The sequence below is a fragment of the Oncorhynchus tshawytscha genome, linkage group LG07 (assembly GCF_018296145.1).
Source record: "Oncorhynchus tshawytscha isolate Ot180627B linkage group LG07, Otsh_v2.0, whole genome shotgun sequence".
Taxonomy (NCBI): Eukaryota; Metazoa; Chordata; class Actinopteri; order Salmoniformes; family Salmonidae; genus Oncorhynchus; species Oncorhynchus tshawytscha.
The window spans coordinates 38,416,364-38,435,371 of record NC_056435.1 but is presented as its reverse complement, the minus strand read 5'-3'; the positions used below and the strand labels follow the sequence as shown (position 1 = coordinate 38,435,371).

Sequence of the window (19,008 nt, the reverse complement as noted above, 5' to 3'; positions counted from 1 at the left end):
ACTTGTATATCTATCATTGATAGGCGGCCTACTAGTACCATCTCTGGGTTGGCCCATTATCTCAACATCCTCCTTTTCATATAGAATTAACTCGAGACTTCATACAATTTTAACACCAGCCCTTATGAATATACCTATTTACAACATTATTATCATCTTTATTTTTATAATTAACAAACATCAGTTCATTGTCCATTTTAGAGGTCAACCGAATATTATTTTTCGACGCCGATACCGATTATTGGAGGACCAAAAGGGCCTATACCGATTAATCGGCCAATTTTTAAATTTTTTATTTGTAATAATGACAATTACAACAATACTGAATGAACACTTATTTTAACTTAATATAATACATCAATAAAATCAATTTAGCCTCAAATAAATAATGAAACATGTTCAATTTGGTTTAAATAATGCAAAAACAAAGTGTTGGAGAAGAAATTAAAAGTGCAATATGTGCCATGTAAAAAGCTAACGTTTAAGTTCCTTGCTCAGAACATGAGAACATATGAAAGCTGGTGGTTCCTTTTAACATGAGTCTTCAATATTCCCAGGTAAGAAGTTTTAGGTTGTAGTTATTATAGGAATTATAGGAATATTTCTCTCTATACGATTTGTATTTCATATACCTTTGACTATTGGATGTTCTTATAGGCACTTTAGTATTGACAGTGTAACAGTATAGCTTCCGTCCCTCTACTCGCCCCTACCTGGGCTCGAACCAGGAACACATCGACAACAGCCACCCTCGAAGCAGCGTTACCCATCGCTCCACAAAAGCCACGGCCCTTGCAGAGCAAGGGGAACAACTACTCCAATTGTCATGCGGGACTAGGTGGGTGCAGGAATCAGACGCAGAGAGAGAGAGAGAGTAACTGAGTAAAGTGCTTTACTCTTGCACACCAAAATAATAAGCCCAACACAATACAGGGCGCAGGACACTATACAAGACAACTCAAAAACCACAGGGTGTCAAGTAAAGAAAAGAAAATAGACCACTACCTAACATGCACACACGTAACATAAAGACAATCCCGCACAAAACAAGGGCGGGTCAAACTACTACATATAGGGAAGCTAATTAAACCAAAATACACACAGGTGAAACTAATAAGACAAAACCAACAGACAAACGAAAACGGGATCGGTAGCGGCTAGTAGGACAACGACCGCCGAGCACCACCCGAAAAGGCAGGGGAGCCAACTTCGGCGGAAGTCGTGACACCAAGTCTCAGAGCAAGTGACGTTTGAAACGCTATTAGCTCGCACCCCGCTAACTAGCTAGCCATTACACATCAGTTACACCAGCCTAATCTCGGGAGTTGATAGGCTAGAAGGCATGAACAGCGCAATGCTTGAGGCATTGCGAAGAGCTGCTGGCAAAACGCACGAAAGTGCTGTTTGACTGAATGCTTACGAGCCTGCTGCTGCCTACCACCGCTCAGTCAGACTGCTCTATCAAATCATAGACTTAATTATAACATAATAACACACAGAAATACAAGCCTTAGGTCATTAATATGGTCAAATCCGGAAACTATCATTTCGAAAAAACAAAAGTGAAATACGGAACCGGTACATATTTTATCTAATGGGTGGCTTCCATAAGTCTAAATGTTGCTGTTACATTGCACAACCTTCAATGTTATGTCATAATTACGTAAAATTCTGGCAAATTAGTTCGCAATGAGCCAGACTGCCCAAAATGTTGCATATACCCTGACGTGCAATGAACACAAGAGAAGTGACACAATTTCACCTGGTTAATATTGCCTGCTAACATTTCTTTTAGCTAAATATGCAGGTTTAAAAATATATACGTCTGTGTATTGATTTTAAGAAAGGCATTGATGTTTATGGTTAGGTACACGTTGGAGCAACGACAGTCCTTTTTCGCGAATGCATTACCGCATTGATTATATGCAACGCAGGACACACTAGATAAACTAGTAATATCATCAACCATGTGTAGTTATAACTAGTGATTATGATTGATTGATTGTTTTTTATAAGATAAGTTTAATGCTAGCTAGCAACTTACCTTGGCTTCTTACTGCATTCGCGTAACAGGCAGGCTCCTCGTGAGGCAGGCTGTTAGAGCGTTGGACTAGTAACCGTAAGGTTGCAAGATTGAATCCCCGAGCTGACAAGGTAAAAATCTGTCATTCTGCCCCTGAACAAAGCAGTTAACCCACCGTCATTGAAAATAAGAATGTGTTCTTAACTGACTTGCCTCATTAAATAAAGTTGTACATTTTTTTTTTTAATGTCTAAATCGCTGTCCAGAAACACAGATTTCCGATTGTTATGAAAACTTGAAACCGGCCCTAATTAACCGGCCATTCCGATTAATCCGTCGACCTCTAGTCCATTTCTTAACTTCTTTAGGATATGGGCGGTATTTTGACATCCGGATGAAAAGCGTGCCCAAAGTAAACTGCCTGCTACTCAGGCCCAGAAGCTAGGATATGCACATAATTGGTAGATTTGGATAGAAAACACTTTAAAGTGTCTAAAACCATTAAAGTAATGTCTGCGAGTATAACAGAACTGAAATGGCAGACGAAATCCTGAGGACAAACCATAAAAATACAATTAAAATCAGCATACCACTGATTTCAATGCCTGGCACTTTTATAATAGGGCGAAATCGTCCCCGAGTGCAGTTCCTAGGGCTTCCACTAGATGTCAACAGTCTTTAGAAAGAGTTTCAGGCTGGTTTTTGGAAAAATGAGGGAGAAGTTGTAGTTTTTCTAAGAGGCTCCCATTTTCGCTGTAGTGTTTCCAAGCGCATGGCCGAGAGAGCGCGTTCTTTTTGTTTATCTCCGGTAAAGACGATAACGATTCTCTGTCTTATATTTTGTTGTTTATTTGCGTATTAGGGTACCTAAGGTTTGATTATAAATGTTGATTGACTTGTTTGGGTAAGTATATTGGTAACATTTGGGATTCATTTTCTATGCATTTTGAAGGAGGGAAATCGAGTAGATTATTGACTGACGCGCGCCAGTTAAACTGAGATTTTATGGATATAAAGAAGGAATTTATCGAACAAAAGGACCATTTGTAATGTAACTGGGACAAAGTCCCTGTACACTCTCAGGAAAAAAGGTGCTATTTAGAACTTTAAATGCTTCTTCTGCTGTCCCCATAGGAGAACCCTTTGAAGAACCATTATTGGTTCCTTTCTACATGAAACCCAAAAGGGTTCAACCTGGAACCAAAAAGGTGCCGTCTTATGTTAGCCCTTGTCCTAGTGTAGTGCTCTGACATGTTGGGCACCCCAGGGCCTCTCCTTCCTCATCCACATCCTCCTAATGTTGTGAAGGCAAAGTTGACAGAGATGACGGACCTGGTGGGATCTCCATAGTCTCCACACAATTAGTCATATCCACACCATCCACAGTCCACCAATTTTTATTTTATTTTACCTTTATTTAACTAGGCAAGTCAGTTAAGAACAAATTCTTACTTTCAATGACAGCCTAGGAACAGTGGGTTTAACTGCCTGTTCAGGGGCAGAACGACATATTTGTCAGCTCGGGGTTTGAACTTGCAACCTTCCGGTTACTAGTCCAACACTAACCACTAGGCTACGCTGCCGCCCCCGCGGCCACTCTGTGCTCTCCTGAACCTTGGTGTATGTCCCTCCAGTTCCTTCAATACCTTCGGCGCTTTACTTCTACTTCATAGGACGTTGCACTGATGTGCCTTATGCATGTGCCAAGACTCCATGTGGCATCCATTGCTTGAGGTGACAGGAGCACTCTAGCAGCTTGGCCTTTTTTTATTACAGGCATATTTTTAGCATGTTGGTCATAGTACTGTTTTGACGTCTCCTGATGTGCACACGTGTGCCTGCACATCCCTAATGACCTTTGGTGTGAGGAGCTTGGGAGCTGTTTGCAGCAGAGAGCAAGTGCGTCTAGACATTAAACGCTGTGCAGGACTGCTACTGAACGCTTCGGTGGAAGTATTTCTCTATGCCAAAATAGCTTGCTTCACATCTTTGCCGTCCTGCATAGCCTTTGTGATGAAAGCCTTGCTATTTTCACAGCTGACTCAGCTTTCCCATTACTCTGACTGTGGTAGGTTGAAGAGGTCACATGATGGAATTCCCAGGCTTTCACTAACAAAGTCTTGACTCATGAACTGGGGGACATTATCTGTAACTACACCACTGTCAGGTATGCCATATCTGCTGAACTGCTACTTACAACAGTCGTTGATGCAAGCCGCTGTTGTGTCAACCACTTTCTCCACCTCCCAAAAATCTGAATAGTAGTCCACTATAATAACAAAATTTACATTTTTGACTGTGAACAGATCCATTCGCACTTTAGGCCAAGGGCGTGCTGGTATGTCATGTGGACGCAGCGTTTCCTTTTGCTGCTTGGGTAGATTGGGTCGGCAGGGTAGTCTAGCGGTTAGAGCGTTGTACTAGGAACCGGAAGGTTGCAAGTTCAAATCCCCGAGCTGACAAGGTACAAATCTGTCGTTCTGCCCCTGAACAGGCAGTTAACCCACTGTTCCTAGGCCGTCATTGAAAATAAGAATTTGTTCTTAACTGACTTGCCTAGTTAAATAAAGGAAAATACAAATTAGCATTGCATATGCTGCACGCGGCCACAAAGTTTGACCTTTCTTGGCCCAGAATAATGAGTCTCTGCATTTCCTGAGGCTTTTCTACCCCTGACTGCCCTGCATGGATACGAGAGAGGGGCATAGAGTTTCTGGCAGACGACCTCTTCCTGCACTGTGAGTTCGTCTCTGTACGTCCAATAGTCCCTAACCAGTACCCTTCCTTGTGTCTGGCCAGCCTCTTAGGATAAAAGACTGCAGCGTTTGAGATGTCTTGCCCTCAGCTGAATGAGCTTTGATAGCATCCCATGTTGGCAGGGAAATGTGAACCATGCTACTGGACAAAACATCTTCAAACTCAACTTGTAGAGCATACAGTCTCATTTGTCCGATATTGCGTGTGACTAGTTGTTAGTAGTGCTGGCCTGGTCAAGAAATCTGCAATGTGGAGCTCTATTCCTTTTTGTAAACTACCTCTAATTGATAACGCTGAAGCTTTAGCATCATCCTTTGTAGTCGCTTTGAGGCAGACAGAAGATAACCTCCAGTGGCTTTGTGGTCAGTGTGCACCGTGATAGACTCCCTGCCATGAAGGTATTAGTCAAAACGGTCACAAGCGAACACAATGGCTAGACACTTGTTTTCAATTTGGGCATATCCCCCCTCTATGGGTGTCAATGCGCTTGAAGCAAATGCAATGGGCTGCCCCTTCTGCAGGGGCTCTGCCCCTAGACCTTTGTCACTTGCATCACATTGTAGCATCACTTTCTTTGGAGTGGTCATAGTACCCAAGTATTTGTTGGTGTATGTGAATGACTCAGATCAGAGAGTTAGATAAGGTGCTAGCATAATCATTTACTCCGGTAGAAAGTCATGTCCGACATCCTAATCAGGTACTGATAATGCACCTGTATATCTATCATAGGCGGTCTACTAGCTCCATCTCTGGGTTGGCATGATGCCCATTATCTCAACAGAAGTAAAGACCCCTGCCAACTAATATCAACATTTATATTTATTTTTGCTGAAATGATTTGCCTTCTGTAAGTTAAAAAATATCACAGTGTTACCAAACTCCAAATATCTTAAAGATATTTTCAAATGTCTCTCCCTCATGAGGAGATTGAATGAGATCTGTTACTCACTTGCCAGTCAGGAAAATATTTTAATAGAAGGAGAGGATAATCTTCTATGTCATTTAGCAATCCAAGGATAGCTATGTTTATGCCAAATGAACAAGAGGCCAATGTTGTCAGTCGTGGGCCAAAACCACATAACCATATGATCTCATTTGCCATAGACATTAATCCTTGTGAAACTGATATTATTTTTGGAGTGACTGCAGGTCCGAATTCTCTGGAACCCTCTTCCCAATAGCTAAAGGCCTGAAGCTTCTGCTCATGTGCGAGATTCTCTACTTTAATAAAGTTAGATTAAAGCTGAATCAATGTCTGCAAGATCACATAATGATAGTATTTTACCGAACATAATATAATAACAGAGTATAACGTTACTGTAAGACAAAAAAAAAACACTTAATTTCTTATGAGATTTTAGGATGATTGTGCAAATGGTCGCATTTGTCTCTTATGCGACCAAAACTCAACCGTATGCATCACAGGGCGGTTACCTTCGGAATCACAGCCTATACCTCTTTCTTTTGTATAAATTGTGTTCCTGTGTGGCCATGCATGTCCATTGCCCATATTCCAGAAACACACACCCAAATACATGCACAAACACACACTCCCCTTATACAAATAATTGTCTGGTTTGCAGGATCTGTGACGAATTACTGACGCATGCATGTGGTTTCTATCCTCTCTCAGAGGCCATGGCCTCACTAGGGTTCAAGAATCCTGGAATATTGACCTCTCATAGCCATCTGCTGCTCTGTGAGACACATCCCCACATGCTTTGGAGGAACACAAACAAAGACACTGTAGAGCCAGAGTCATGTCACAGACCCAGACCATGAGAACACCAAAGGATCCTGTGCAAATAAAAAAATTAAGAAAAATGGTCACATGTGCCGAATACAACAGGACCTTACAGTGAAATGCTTATTTTACAAGCCCTTAACCAACAATGCAGTTTTAAGAAAAATAAGTGTTAAGAAAGCATTTACTAAAATTAACTGAAGTAAAAAAAAATAAAGAAGAAAAATAGAAGCAACAATAAAATAACAGTAGGGAGGCTATACACAGGTGGTACCGTTAAAGAGTCAATGTGCGGGCCACAGCTTAGTTGTAACTGAGGTAATATGGTTGTTGTGGGTCATATAGGGTTAATTTACCTGATGAAGACCATTTTGGTCGAAATGTTGTTTGTGTATCACAGTAAGTTTTATAAATAATCAACTTTGGGTGCAGCAAATCATTCTATGCACCAGACCCAGACAAGTCTTCTGGGTGAATGTGTGAATGTGTCCTATCTTCCTGTTAGGATCTCATAGAATTACTATGTTATGGAATGCCTATGACCTCACGCTACAACTATGTGTGGCCTCGGTAGCATCCGGCTCCTACAGTATAGAGGTGTTTTCATTGACAAAAGCCTATTGACAGGATACACACTTACACAGGTGTTCCTGGTGAGTCACAACAAACCTCATACCATTAGCTTTACATTCGTCTCTCCTACACCTCTCAACAGCAGGAAAAGGGAGTCTGCGTCACCATTGGTCTGAAATTCAGTGTTGTTAACGTCGGCGATCTGTGGCAACATGCAAGAATGCTCTGAGGCACATCTGCACACACATCAGTGCCAAGAAAGTGTCTAAATATGAGTGTGTGCTCTCAGGAATGAGTGCGTGCCATGGATGGGTTTGTGCCGGTGAATATCACAACTTATATGAAGGCCGAGGACTGTGATTAGTAACATGGTGCCTGGGCTATTCCACTACATGTGTTACCTTTATAATGTAGTCATTTTAAAAGGAATGTAGATTGTGACTAAAGAGTCACATTATTTTGTTTGTGTGTGAAATGCATTCGCTGCATAAAAGGAGGCTTAGGGACAGCCATATTAATAAACTGAAAAGGAGAAGAAAATGTCTCAGTCATTCAAATCTCAGTCATCAGCTATGCATATACAGTAGAGTAGACATTATGATGCTGAGAACTGAAGCCCACTTTAGTCTGGAAATGTACTTTAGAAATCACTGAAAAAAGTGGTGGCCACAAGTATTCTCCCTGTCTTTTTCTAACCTCTTTCATCCCCTCTGTGTCTCTCTCACCATCTCTCTCTCATCAGAACGGTCCCTCCACAGGGTGATGATGGGACTAGGCAGGACCTCGTTAGGGAGAGCCAAGTATATCAGTGTGGACATCGGTGGGGAATTTTGCATGAGTGGCCTTGTGGAGGTTAAGACAACACTAGTGGCTGTCTGCTGCGCTGTTAGGGACTTGTGATAGTGCCAGTAGGGTTGACTTGAGATACAGCCAGTTGGGTTGACTTGTGATACTGTCAGTAGGGTTGACTTGTGATAGTGCCAGTAGGGTTGAATTGTGATAGTGCCAGTAGGGTTGACTTGTGATACTGCCAGTAGGGTTGACTTGTGATACTGCCAGTAGGGTTGACTTGTGATAGTGCCAGTAGGGTTGACTTGTGATACAGCCAGTTGGGTTGACTTGTGATACTGCCAGTAGGGTTGACTTGTGATACTGCCAGTAGGGTTGACTTGTGATACTGCCAGTAGGGATGACTTGTGATACTGCCAGTAGGGTTGACTTGTGATACTGCCAGTAGGGTTGACTTGTGATACTGCCAGTAGGGTTGACCTGTGATACTGCCAGTTGGGTTGACTGGCGCTGTCCATGTACTAGAAAGCGGTAGTTAGAGCTGCCTATTTGCTGTCCATGGAGGCTGAAGATGCAGAGCCATTGGCAGGAGTTATAGGAGAAAGTAACTACGCTTGTTGTAGGCTAGGGGAAAGTGTCATGGATAGATTGATAACAGGATAAATATAAGTCACTCTGGATAAGAGTGTCTGCTAAATGACTCAAATGTAAAATGAGAAGAACTAATACTACACTCTTAAATTACAGCTGTTTACCTCAGTAGTAAAATATGATTTTTTTAAGAAATAGTGCATTATCCTTCTGGGTGAAGGGTTAGACAGGGTAAGAACAATCAACTGTCATGCCTATCAGGTGACGGTAACCCAGGCAACAACTGAAAGCATGCAGTGGGAGAGTGTTTCTATCCAGACTCCACCCTCTGGTCTAGCCCTATGGATTGGAGAGTGGGAGTGAACTAACCTACAAAAGTTCCCTCCCTAAATCGAAATGAAACCACTGTGGAATGCACATACACTCCCTCTTACACACCCTTACACTCAGTCATGCCCGTTGATCAAGTCAATGCTGCTTCCTGTTTTTTGCGAGTTCCCTCTGTATTGTCTCGTTTGGCTAAATTGGGCTTACTGAGAGCTCCTGAGGAGAGTACTGACAGAAGGCTGAGCAGAACAACATAGCTGCTTGAGAGGAAGGACTCTTTGTAAACCTTTACAGGACTTTTTGAGTGGGTGAGTTTTGACGGTGCCCATGAGATCAGCCCCCAGGGGGTTGTTGAGTAGGGGGTTAGGGGGAAGGGAGGAGGTGAGTGTGTGCCTGAGAGGTGAAGAGAGAATTTAATATTCCTTCCCCTGGACTGGAGCAACCCAAAGCAGACCGACAGAGACTCTTCCTGATGGATCTGAGGGTGAAACCATACCTAGAATTCCCAAAGACTGTTAAAGAGTAAACGTCACACACATCCTGACAAAGGAAAGGAGAATGGCCTGGAGGAGCATGGAAGCACTGAGGGAGTCTTTTCTGCATTTGACCTTTCAGATGTCCACGTACAAGAGGGCCACTCTGGACGAGGATGACCTGGTGGACTCCACCGGAGATGAGATCTACCCCTCCTCTGCCATGCAGGTAGGCACAACTATTCCTTTGTATAAACATTTTCGACAAACTCTGACACATGCCAAGCCTGTCTAGAGATGCACTCATTCTGCTACTTTTGTTGTTATGTGATGATCTGCTTACATTGTATGACAAATTACATTCCATTCCAAAGAAATTCATAACCATTGAGCTAATCAAGATTTTCTATTGTCTTTGTGAGGACTATGAGCGCCATGCTATTTCCTGACAGCCTGCTATTCTCTGTCAGCCATGTGCTACGTTTAACATTAAGGGCTACTTGAAGAGAAAGACTTCAGTCTCAGGAGGAACCCTTTTATAAAACAAACTACCCTTTACAGTGGCCCATATAGTATCTGCATTTCTGGGTGCTTCAAAAATCCTGGATGATCAGTTGCAGAGCCCAGCAGAATACAACAGTCTTATAACTCTGAAATAACCCCTGTGCAGGATCCTTCTTTTTCCCCTGCACTAAGTAGAGCAGAGATATATCCACAACTGATTAAGTAGGAGAATGCAGAACAACATACTGCACATACTGTGGATTGATGTTTTTTGGGGATTATCACAGAAACAAACATATCAATAGATAGAGAAAGGTATACTGAAGACACTGTTGGCAAACATTTTAGAGGCTACAACAACAGTAGCTATGTAACTGAAACCAAAACAGTTTTTTACAATGGACCTGCGCTGTCTGAGTCAGTGGCATCACACATGTCTAACTATAAGTCTTCTCAATTGCACACATCAATACAGATTACAAGTTCAAACCCACCTGAACCTCAAAGTCTGGAGGATTGGGAAGCCTGTGGCGGCTTTGTCACCAGGGCTGCTCACATTCAGTGTGACATTTGAACTTTGCCTTAGTTAATGGGACTAAATCTAATTCTTTAACAGGTCTAGGATAAATGTTTTTTGCGGTGTGTGTAAAGCTCAGTGAGGGGAAGCCACATTAATTGCTATAGTAATTGAGCTCAAGTGAGCTTTCAGTAAAACGCAGTCAGGCTGACATTTAAAAAACATGACCATGTCCTAGTTCATCCATTGTGGTTAGTGCTCTGCCTTCCCCTTATCTGGGGCAGAGGCACAATGCATTTTAATGATACCAGCTGAAGAACTATAAAGAAATAAACAAAATATGAATTCATGACCTTAATATAGAGGGGTGTTGAAAGGCATTATTGTGTGGAAGCCATTATCTATTGTAATATATCATGTGAGTCATTTCAACCATAACCAATACATTTTAGTCACACAGTATTAGCACTTCTGCCTCTGGTGTTCAGTGTATCATCTATGACCAGAAAGAAGAAACCATTCATCATAGGATCATAGAACATAGAGTGGTTTGTTTGCCTGAGTACTGTGGTTAAGGGTTGTATACCAATCATTGTAACCATTACACACAGTAACCAGTGTATGTGTGTCTATGGAGATGACACTGGGGTGCTCATTGCTGTGTGTGTGTGTGTTTCTGTACAGGTGACACTGCAACATGGCCCTGGTCCCAGGTGTTGGGCTGAGAAGACACACACTGAAAGGAGGCTGTTGGTCTTAGTGTGTGCTCTGTCTGTTGCCTTGTTCTTCTCACTCATCACTGTCGGGATCTTCTACAAAGAGAGTGAGTGGCTAAGATTGTTAAGCCTGATTTGGCTAAATAATCCTGAGAAGAATTGACCAAACAATCTAGGTTTTCTCTTTTATGTTCATATAAACTGACAAAATGTTCCTGGGTACAAATCTTTATTGAAAGATTTTCTCCGCTCAGTATTTCGTTTCCTTGTATTTTGAGAAGGGAAGCAAATGCCTCTTCCTCCTATTCAACCACCTATCAGCCCACATGACAAATCCCCCGCTGTCTGTTATGAGAACCGACACAAGAATGTGCTTTTACTACACCATTCACTTTCCACTCCTTTTATTCAGCTCCTGTTATTCATGATCCAAAGTCCAGTTAGTGCATTCTCATTCTGTCTCATGTCTATGTTGATCATTGATTAAAACATTTTAAACGTATTGTCCTTAAAGAAACGTACACTTATGTACAACATAGCCTCAAACATAGACACGAGACAGAATGAGAATGCACTAACTAGACTTTGGGTCATGAATTATTATGCCTCTAAAGATATAAAGATGTTTTCCACATCTTCTCGCAAAATAACATAAAGGGAGTTGCCAAATGCCCCTTGGCTGTAAATCAGCTTTTGCAACTAAGCCCTTAAAAATTCCAGAGCACTTTCTAATAAAATACTGTATTATCCATCTCCTTATTCAGTCCAGTGAAAGAGAAAGAATACTCCATGAACATCCGTTTACACTTCAGCTTTTACAGCCAGTTAATGTATGTCAATCACGTCAAAGCCAACGAATGCCCATCTTAGAACCAATGGCAGCATCGGACAATGGCCTGCTGAGAATTTACACAACCGTGCCTCAACATTGTCTATGAGACAGAGAACCCAGAGAGATGGGCCTGGCTGGGTGATTGATACGCTGCACCTGTGGAGAACATTCAGGTGTGACAGGTGCAGGCCAGGGGCAAGAGCAGTGCATCAGAACCAGCTGTTGGAACTGTGGGACAATGATTGACAGTAACCTCGTCTGTGGCACAACCTCTCAAGCCCTTCTCTCTTCAATTTCACTGTTTATTTCTGTAGGAGTTTAGAGAAGGAAAAGTAATTTTTCTTTGAGGTTATATATTTTTTTCAGTAACCCGTTGAAAATAATGATTTCCATCCATGTCGTGACATATTTTGAATTATTTATTGAAGGACCTTGAAATATACTGGCTGTTTAAGAAAATAAATAGTGTTGTCCATGTTGAGGCTGAAGTAGCACAGTGCCTATAAGAGGTATCTGATACAGTATGTTTAGTTGTCTTGTCCCACTCCCTGTTGGCAGCTCACCCTGGTATGTGTCTGACGGAGCCATGCATTACTGTGGCCAGTGCTGTGATGGGAGCCCTGGACCACTCGGTGGACCCCTGCCATGACTTCTACAATTTTGCCTGTGGGGGATGGGTGAGGAACAACCCCCTCCCTGAGGGAAAGTCCCGCTGGGGTCCCTTCAGCAACCTATGGGAGCGCAACATGGCCGTCATGAAGCACCTGCTGGGTAAGGTTTCTCCTCACGGGGTGGGGTGTCCTTAGCTGCCCCTCTCACCCTTAACAGCCTAGAGAAATATAAACAAACAGTTAGCTAGTTCTTATTGGCCCACTGTTCTCTATATTTTTGTTATCCCATTGTAATGTAAGATATGTTTGTTGAAGACTTAACTGTGAAACCTGTTGTGTTTGGCAGAGAACACCACCATGAAGGGGCTGAGCAAGGCTGAGAAAAAGGCCCAGATGTATTACAAAGCCTGTATGAATGAGACTAAGATTGAGGAGTTAGGGGCTCAGCCTCTACAAGAGCTCATTAATCAGGTGAGTTCGCTCATCAAGAGGCATCCCCATCCAGTCTTCTGCCATAGCGCTATGCACATAGAAGCTATGTTTATGATGTGCTAATAGATGTGTAAAATGTTCTTTATGTTATACAGTTAATTACCCTAAATGTATCCAATGCCCTGATATAAAGGATCACCACCTCTCAGGTTTTAAGTGAGCCTCTCTCTGAAGGAGGTCATACATTTTTTCTTTCAGACGGGGGGATGGGCCCTAACCGGCTCCTGGGATAAGAACAATTTCCAGGAGGTTCTACGCACAGTGTCGGCCAACTACCGCTGCTCCCCATTCTTCACTGTGTTTGTCAGCACTGACTCCAAAAGCTCCAACAGCAATATTATCCAGGTGAGAGAAGAGCCAGTGGCCCCAGTGGCTCAAAGGCTCAGTGGCTGTAGGCCCAGTTACTCCCACAGGCCTCCTCCTCACTCCTTTAGCTTTTGATTCTATTTACATTTGTCAGAAAAATCATCAAACATCACTTATCCCCAGATCTGCTCAGAGAGGATTGACATATACATTTACATGCTATTTTAAAAAAAAGATGTGCAGAGGGATATTAGAAATTGTAAGGTTAATCAAAGCTGCAGTATACTGTAGAGTAGATCCTGCAATACTATACTATCAAAGAAAGAGGCTCATTGCTGAGAGTGCAGAAATGTTTTAATGAAGTGTGAGATGGTAGTCATAAACTGTTCCTCGTACCTACAGGTGGATCAATCCGGGCTGGGGCTCCCCTCACGGGATTACTACCTTAACAAAACTGCCAATGCAAAGGTACTGACAGGCGGCCGCATTATGGCACTGTGGTGAATATGCTTAACGATTGTAGCATGATGACAGACAGGGTAAGGGAGGACATGAAATAGATCAGTGCCTTGATGCAGAGGCCTGATTAAATTAGGAAACTAACTTTATAAATTTGTACACTATACTGAGAAACTTATCTCGCTAGATATGTGTTTCATTAGGAATAGAAAATATCCAAAGCGGCAGTACAAACCCTACAGTACCCCACTTGGACAGACCATGTATAAATAATATAGAAAGAATGTATAGCTCAGGGGATAACTCTGTGCTTGTAGTAGTCAGTATTTTCCTAGCGCTGGATTGTGTTTTTAAATGAATTTAACCAACATTTCTCCCCCTGTGCTTCCCACTTGGTCTCGGCAGTATCTGAATGCGTACCTAGACTTCCTGGTGGAGTTAGGGGTCCTGTTGGGGGGCTCAGAGGAGACGTCCAGATCGCTGATGCAGGAGATTGTGGACTTTGAGACCACCCTGGCCAACATCACCGTACCCCAGGAGGAGAGGAGGGACGAGGAGCTCATCTACCATAAGATCCAGGCAAAGGATCTGGCGGTCAGTACCCATCTCTCTATTGCTTCAGCTGATCCAAGCATCATGTCAGCACCAGATATCCACCTGCAGTATCACTAGATACAAACCTACAGTAGATGACTCCCAGATTGAGATGTGTTAATGAAAGTTCAATTTGCATAGATTGTATTTTGGTTTAACAGTGCTTTCTGCAAGGTCTTTCTTACTGCTTTCTATTCATACCTGCTGATTAAAGAAGCAATATATATATATATATATAATATATATATATATATATATATATATATATATATATATATATATATATATATATATATATAATATATATATATATATATATATATATATATATATATATATATATATATATATATATATATATATATATATATATATATATATATATATATATATATATATGATAGGACAGGTGCACCAGTAGATATGTTGACAGTATCATTGTTTCTTTGTGTTTCTGTAGACCTTGGCTCCTGCGGTGGACTGGATGCCCTATCTCACAGATGTGTTTGCTCCTGTACCCCTCAATGACTCAGAGCCTGTGGTGGTGTACGCCAAGGACTACCTCCAGAAGGTCTCTGACCTCATTGCCAGCACTAACAAGAGGTTAAACCACTTTCTAGCCTTGCCTTCCACTCATTATTCATATTTGAATGGTGATGGACAGCACTATGTAATTAAGGTAACCATTGGGATGATATGGTTTATGTAAGATTTCATATCGGTCTAGCAGTGATATTATTTGAGCAGCACAGGTGACATTATAAAACATTATGCAAACTGAAGTGGCAAGAAAAAGTATGTGAACCCTTTGGAATTACCTGGATTTCTGCATAAATTGGTCATACAATTTGACCTGATCTTCATCTAAGTCACAACAATAGACACACACAGTGTGCTTAACACTTATGGATAGGGGGCAGCATTTTCACGTTTGGATGAAAAGCGTACCCAGAGTAAACTGCCTCCTACTCAGTCACAGATGCAAATATATGCATATTATTAGTAGTATTGGATAGAAAACACTCTGAAGTTTCTAAAACTGTTTGAATGATGTCTGTGAGTATAACAGAACTCATATGGCAGGCAAAAACCTGAGAAAAAATCCAACCAGGAAGTGGGAAATCTGAGGTTTTTAGGTTTTCAACTCAGCCCCTATTGAATATACAGTGGGATATGGGTCATCTTGCACTTCCTAAGGCTTCCACTAGATGTCAACAGTCTTTAGAACATTGTTTCTGGCTTCTACTGTGAAGGGGGGCTGAATGAGAGGGGAATGAGTCAGAGGTCTGCCAGCAGCCTCGGTCTCGTGATGCGCGGTCATGACAAAGTTACCTCTCGTTCCATTGCTTTTCTACAGACAAATGAATTCTCCGGTTGGAACATTATTGAACATTTATGATAAAAACTTCCTAAAGGTTGATTCTATACATCGTTTGATTTGTTTCTACGAACAGTAATATGACTTTTGGGAATTTTCATCCGACATTTCCGCTGGACTTGCCCGCGCCTCGTGAGTTTCGATTTGTTTACTAAACGCCCTAACAAAAGGAGGAATTTGGACTTAAATTATGGACTTTATGGAACAAATCAAACATTTATTGTGGAACTGGGATTCCTGGGAGTGCATTCTGACGAAGATCATCAAAGGTAAGTGAATATTTATAATGCTATTTCTGACTTATGTTGACTCCAACATGGCGGATATATTCTTGGGTTGTGTATGTCGTCTGAGCGCCGTACTCAGATTATTGCATGGTTAGCTTTTTTTTTGTTGAAATCTGACACGTCGTTTGCATTAAGGAGAAGTATATCTTTAAATCAATAACACTTGTATCTTTTATTAATGTTTATTATGAGTATTTCTGTGATTTGATGTGGCTCTGTGCAAATTCACGGGATGTTTTGTAGGCAAAGCCAAATGTTTTTTGATATAAATATGAACTTGATCGAACAAAACATACATGTATTGTGTAACATGTTGTCCCGGGAGTGTCATCTGATGAAGAATATCAAAGGTTAGTGATTAATTTTATCAATATTTCTGCTTTTTGTGACTCCTCTCTTTGCTTGGAGAATCACTGTATGCTTTCTGTGACTAGTTGCTGACCTAACATAATGATATTTTCTGCTTTCGCCGAAAAGCTTTTTTTAAATCGGACACGGTGGTTGGATTAATGAGAATTTTATCTTTAAAATGGTACCTAATACTTGTATGTTTGAGAAAATTGAATTATGAGATTTCTGTTGATTGAATTAAGGCGCCCTGCAATTTCATTGGCTGTTGGTTCCGCTAGCGGAACCCCAGTCCTAGACACGAATAACACACCAATTATTGAATTGCTCTTGTCTATATTGATTACATCATTTAAACATTCACAGTGTAGGTTGAAAAAAGTATGTAAACCCCTAGGTGTCACGTTCGTTGAAAGGATCGGACCAAGGCGCAGCGTGGTATGCGTACATTCTCTTAATTAAAAGAATGAACACCGAACAAACAAACAAAATAACAACCAAAACGTGAAGCTATACAATATAGTTCTGACAGGCAACTACACATAGACAAGATCCCACACCAGAAAGTGGGAAAAAGGCCTGCCTAAAATATGATCCCCAATCAGAGACAACGATAAACAGCTGTCTCTGATTGGGAACCATATCAGGCCAACATAGATATACAAAAAACCCTAGACCTACAAAAACCTTAGACATACAAAAACCCTAGACATACAAAAAAACTAGAGTACCCACACTAGTTACACCCTGACCGAACCAAAATATATAGAAAACAGAGATATCTAAGGTCGAGGCGTGACACTAGGCCAATGACTTCTCCAAAACCTAATTGGAGTTAGGAGTCAGCTAACCTGGAGTCTTATCAATGAGATGCGATTGGAGATGTTGGTTAGAGATGCCTTGCCCTATAAAAATCACTCACAAAATTTGAGTTTGCTATTCACAAGAATTGTCTGATGTGAACCATGCCTCGAACAAAAGAGATCTCAGAAGACCTAAGTTTAAGAATTGTTGTCTTGCATAAAGCTGGAAAGGGTTACGAAAATATCTATAAAAGCCTTGATGTTCATCAGTCCACAGTATGACAAATTGTCTATAAATAGAGAAAGTTCAGCACTGTTGCTACTCTCCATAGGAGTGGCCGTCCTGCAAAGATAACTGCAAGAGCACAGCGTAGCATGCTCAATGAGGTTAAGGAGAATCCTAGAGTGTCAGCTAAAGACTTACATAAATCTCTGGAACATGCTAACAACTCTGTTGACGAGTCTACGACACGTAAACACTAAACAAGAATGGTGTTAATTGGAGGACACCACGGAAGAAGCCACTTCTGTCAACAACAAAAAAACATTGCTGCATGTCTGAAGTTTGCAAAAGTGCAGCTGGATGTTCCACAGTGCTACTGTCAAAATATTCTGTGGACATGAAACTACAGTTAAATGGTTTGGAAGGAACACACATCACTATATGTGGAGAGAAAAAAGGCTCACCAACATCAAAACCTCATCCAAACTGTAAAGTATGGTGGAGGAAGCATCATGGTTTCGGGCTTCTTTGCTGCCTCAGGGCCTGGACAGTTTGCTATCATCGACGGAAAAATGTATTCCCAAGTTTATCAAGACATTTTGCAGGAGAATGTTAGGATATCTGTCCTCAAATTGAAGCTCAACAGAAGTTGGGTGATGCAACAGGACAACGAACCAAAACACAAAAGTAAATCAACAACAGAATGGCTTCAACAGAAGAAAATATGCCTATTGGAGTGGCCCAGTCAGAGTCCTGACCTCAAGAGACCAGTTCACACCAGATATCCCAAGAATATTGCTGAACTGAAACAGTTTTGTAAAGAGGAATGGTCCAAAATTCCTCCTGACCGCGGTGCAGGTCTGATCCGCAACTACAGAAACGTTTGGTTGAGGTTATTGCTGCCAAAGGAGGGTCAACCAGTTATTAAATATAAGGGTTCACGTACTTTTCCCACCCTGCACTGTGACTGTTCACACGGTGTGTTCAATAAAGACATGAAAACATACATTTTTGTGTGTTATTAGTATAAACATACTGTTTGTCTATTATTGTGACCTAGATGAAGATCAGATCAAATTTTATGACTAATTTATGCAGAAATCCAGGTATTTCACATACTTTTTCTTGCCACTGTACATATATAATATAATATTTTGCTTCCTTTCCTGAAATGTTAATGTGATGAATGATGTAATGAATGAATATACTCCTACCTGTGCAGCGTCCTGAACAACTACATGATCATGAAGGTGCTGAGGAAGATGGTGTCCATCCTGGACCAGAAGTTCCAGGATGCTGAGCAGCGTTTCTTTGAAGTCATGTATGGAACCAAGAAGGTGAGAGAGAGAGAGATGGAGATAATGTCAGTGCTTTAAGCTGGCAGGTAAATAGGCAACAGACCTCAGATAAGAGTACTCAAGGGGACTGACTTTTCCTGCTGCTTCAGTCAACAGAGTTCAGCTACATTTGCTTATAGCACAGATAAAAAATAAATGAGTGGCTGAAACTATGTGGCTATAAAGTCCACTGTAAACGGAAATGTGCATAGATAGAACGTATTAAGATGTGCACTTGTCAGTAGCGAACATAATTAAACAAGGAGCTGATAAGAAAATACTTTAGTAGCTATCACTGTCATCACACATTAAATTGACCGGACA

At 41.4% G+C, this 19,008-nt stretch overlaps 1 protein-coding gene across 3 annotated transcripts in view; it reads left to right on the top strand.

Moving 5' to 3' along the window:
- ece1 (endothelin converting enzyme 1) overlaps positions 1-19,008 on the top strand; it is a 29,633-nt gene that overhangs the window by 5,291 nt on the left and 5,334 nt on the right. Inside the window, exons 1-10 of one of the 3 annotated variants that reach the window (XM_024427120.2) lie at positions 8,895-9,112; positions 9,420-9,506; positions 10,983-11,121; positions 12,405-12,617; positions 12,804-12,928; positions 13,148-13,294; positions 13,658-13,723; positions 14,120-14,308; positions 14,769-14,911; positions 18,570-18,684. In XM_024427120.2, coding sequence (XP_024282888.1) covers positions 9,420-9,506; positions 10,983-11,121; positions 12,405-12,617; positions 12,804-12,928; positions 13,148-13,294; positions 13,658-13,723; positions 14,120-14,308; positions 14,769-14,911; positions 18,570-18,684 — 1,224 coding nt within the window. In that variant the 5' untranslated portion in view covers positions 8,895-9,112. Of the gene's footprint in view, positions 1-8,894; positions 9,507-10,982; positions 11,122-12,404; positions 12,618-12,803; positions 12,929-13,147; positions 13,295-13,657; positions 13,724-14,119; positions 14,309-14,768; positions 14,912-18,569; positions 18,685-19,008 lie in introns of those variants that run through there. The other 2 variants (XM_024427119.2, XM_024427118.2) reach the window with 2 other exon arrangements.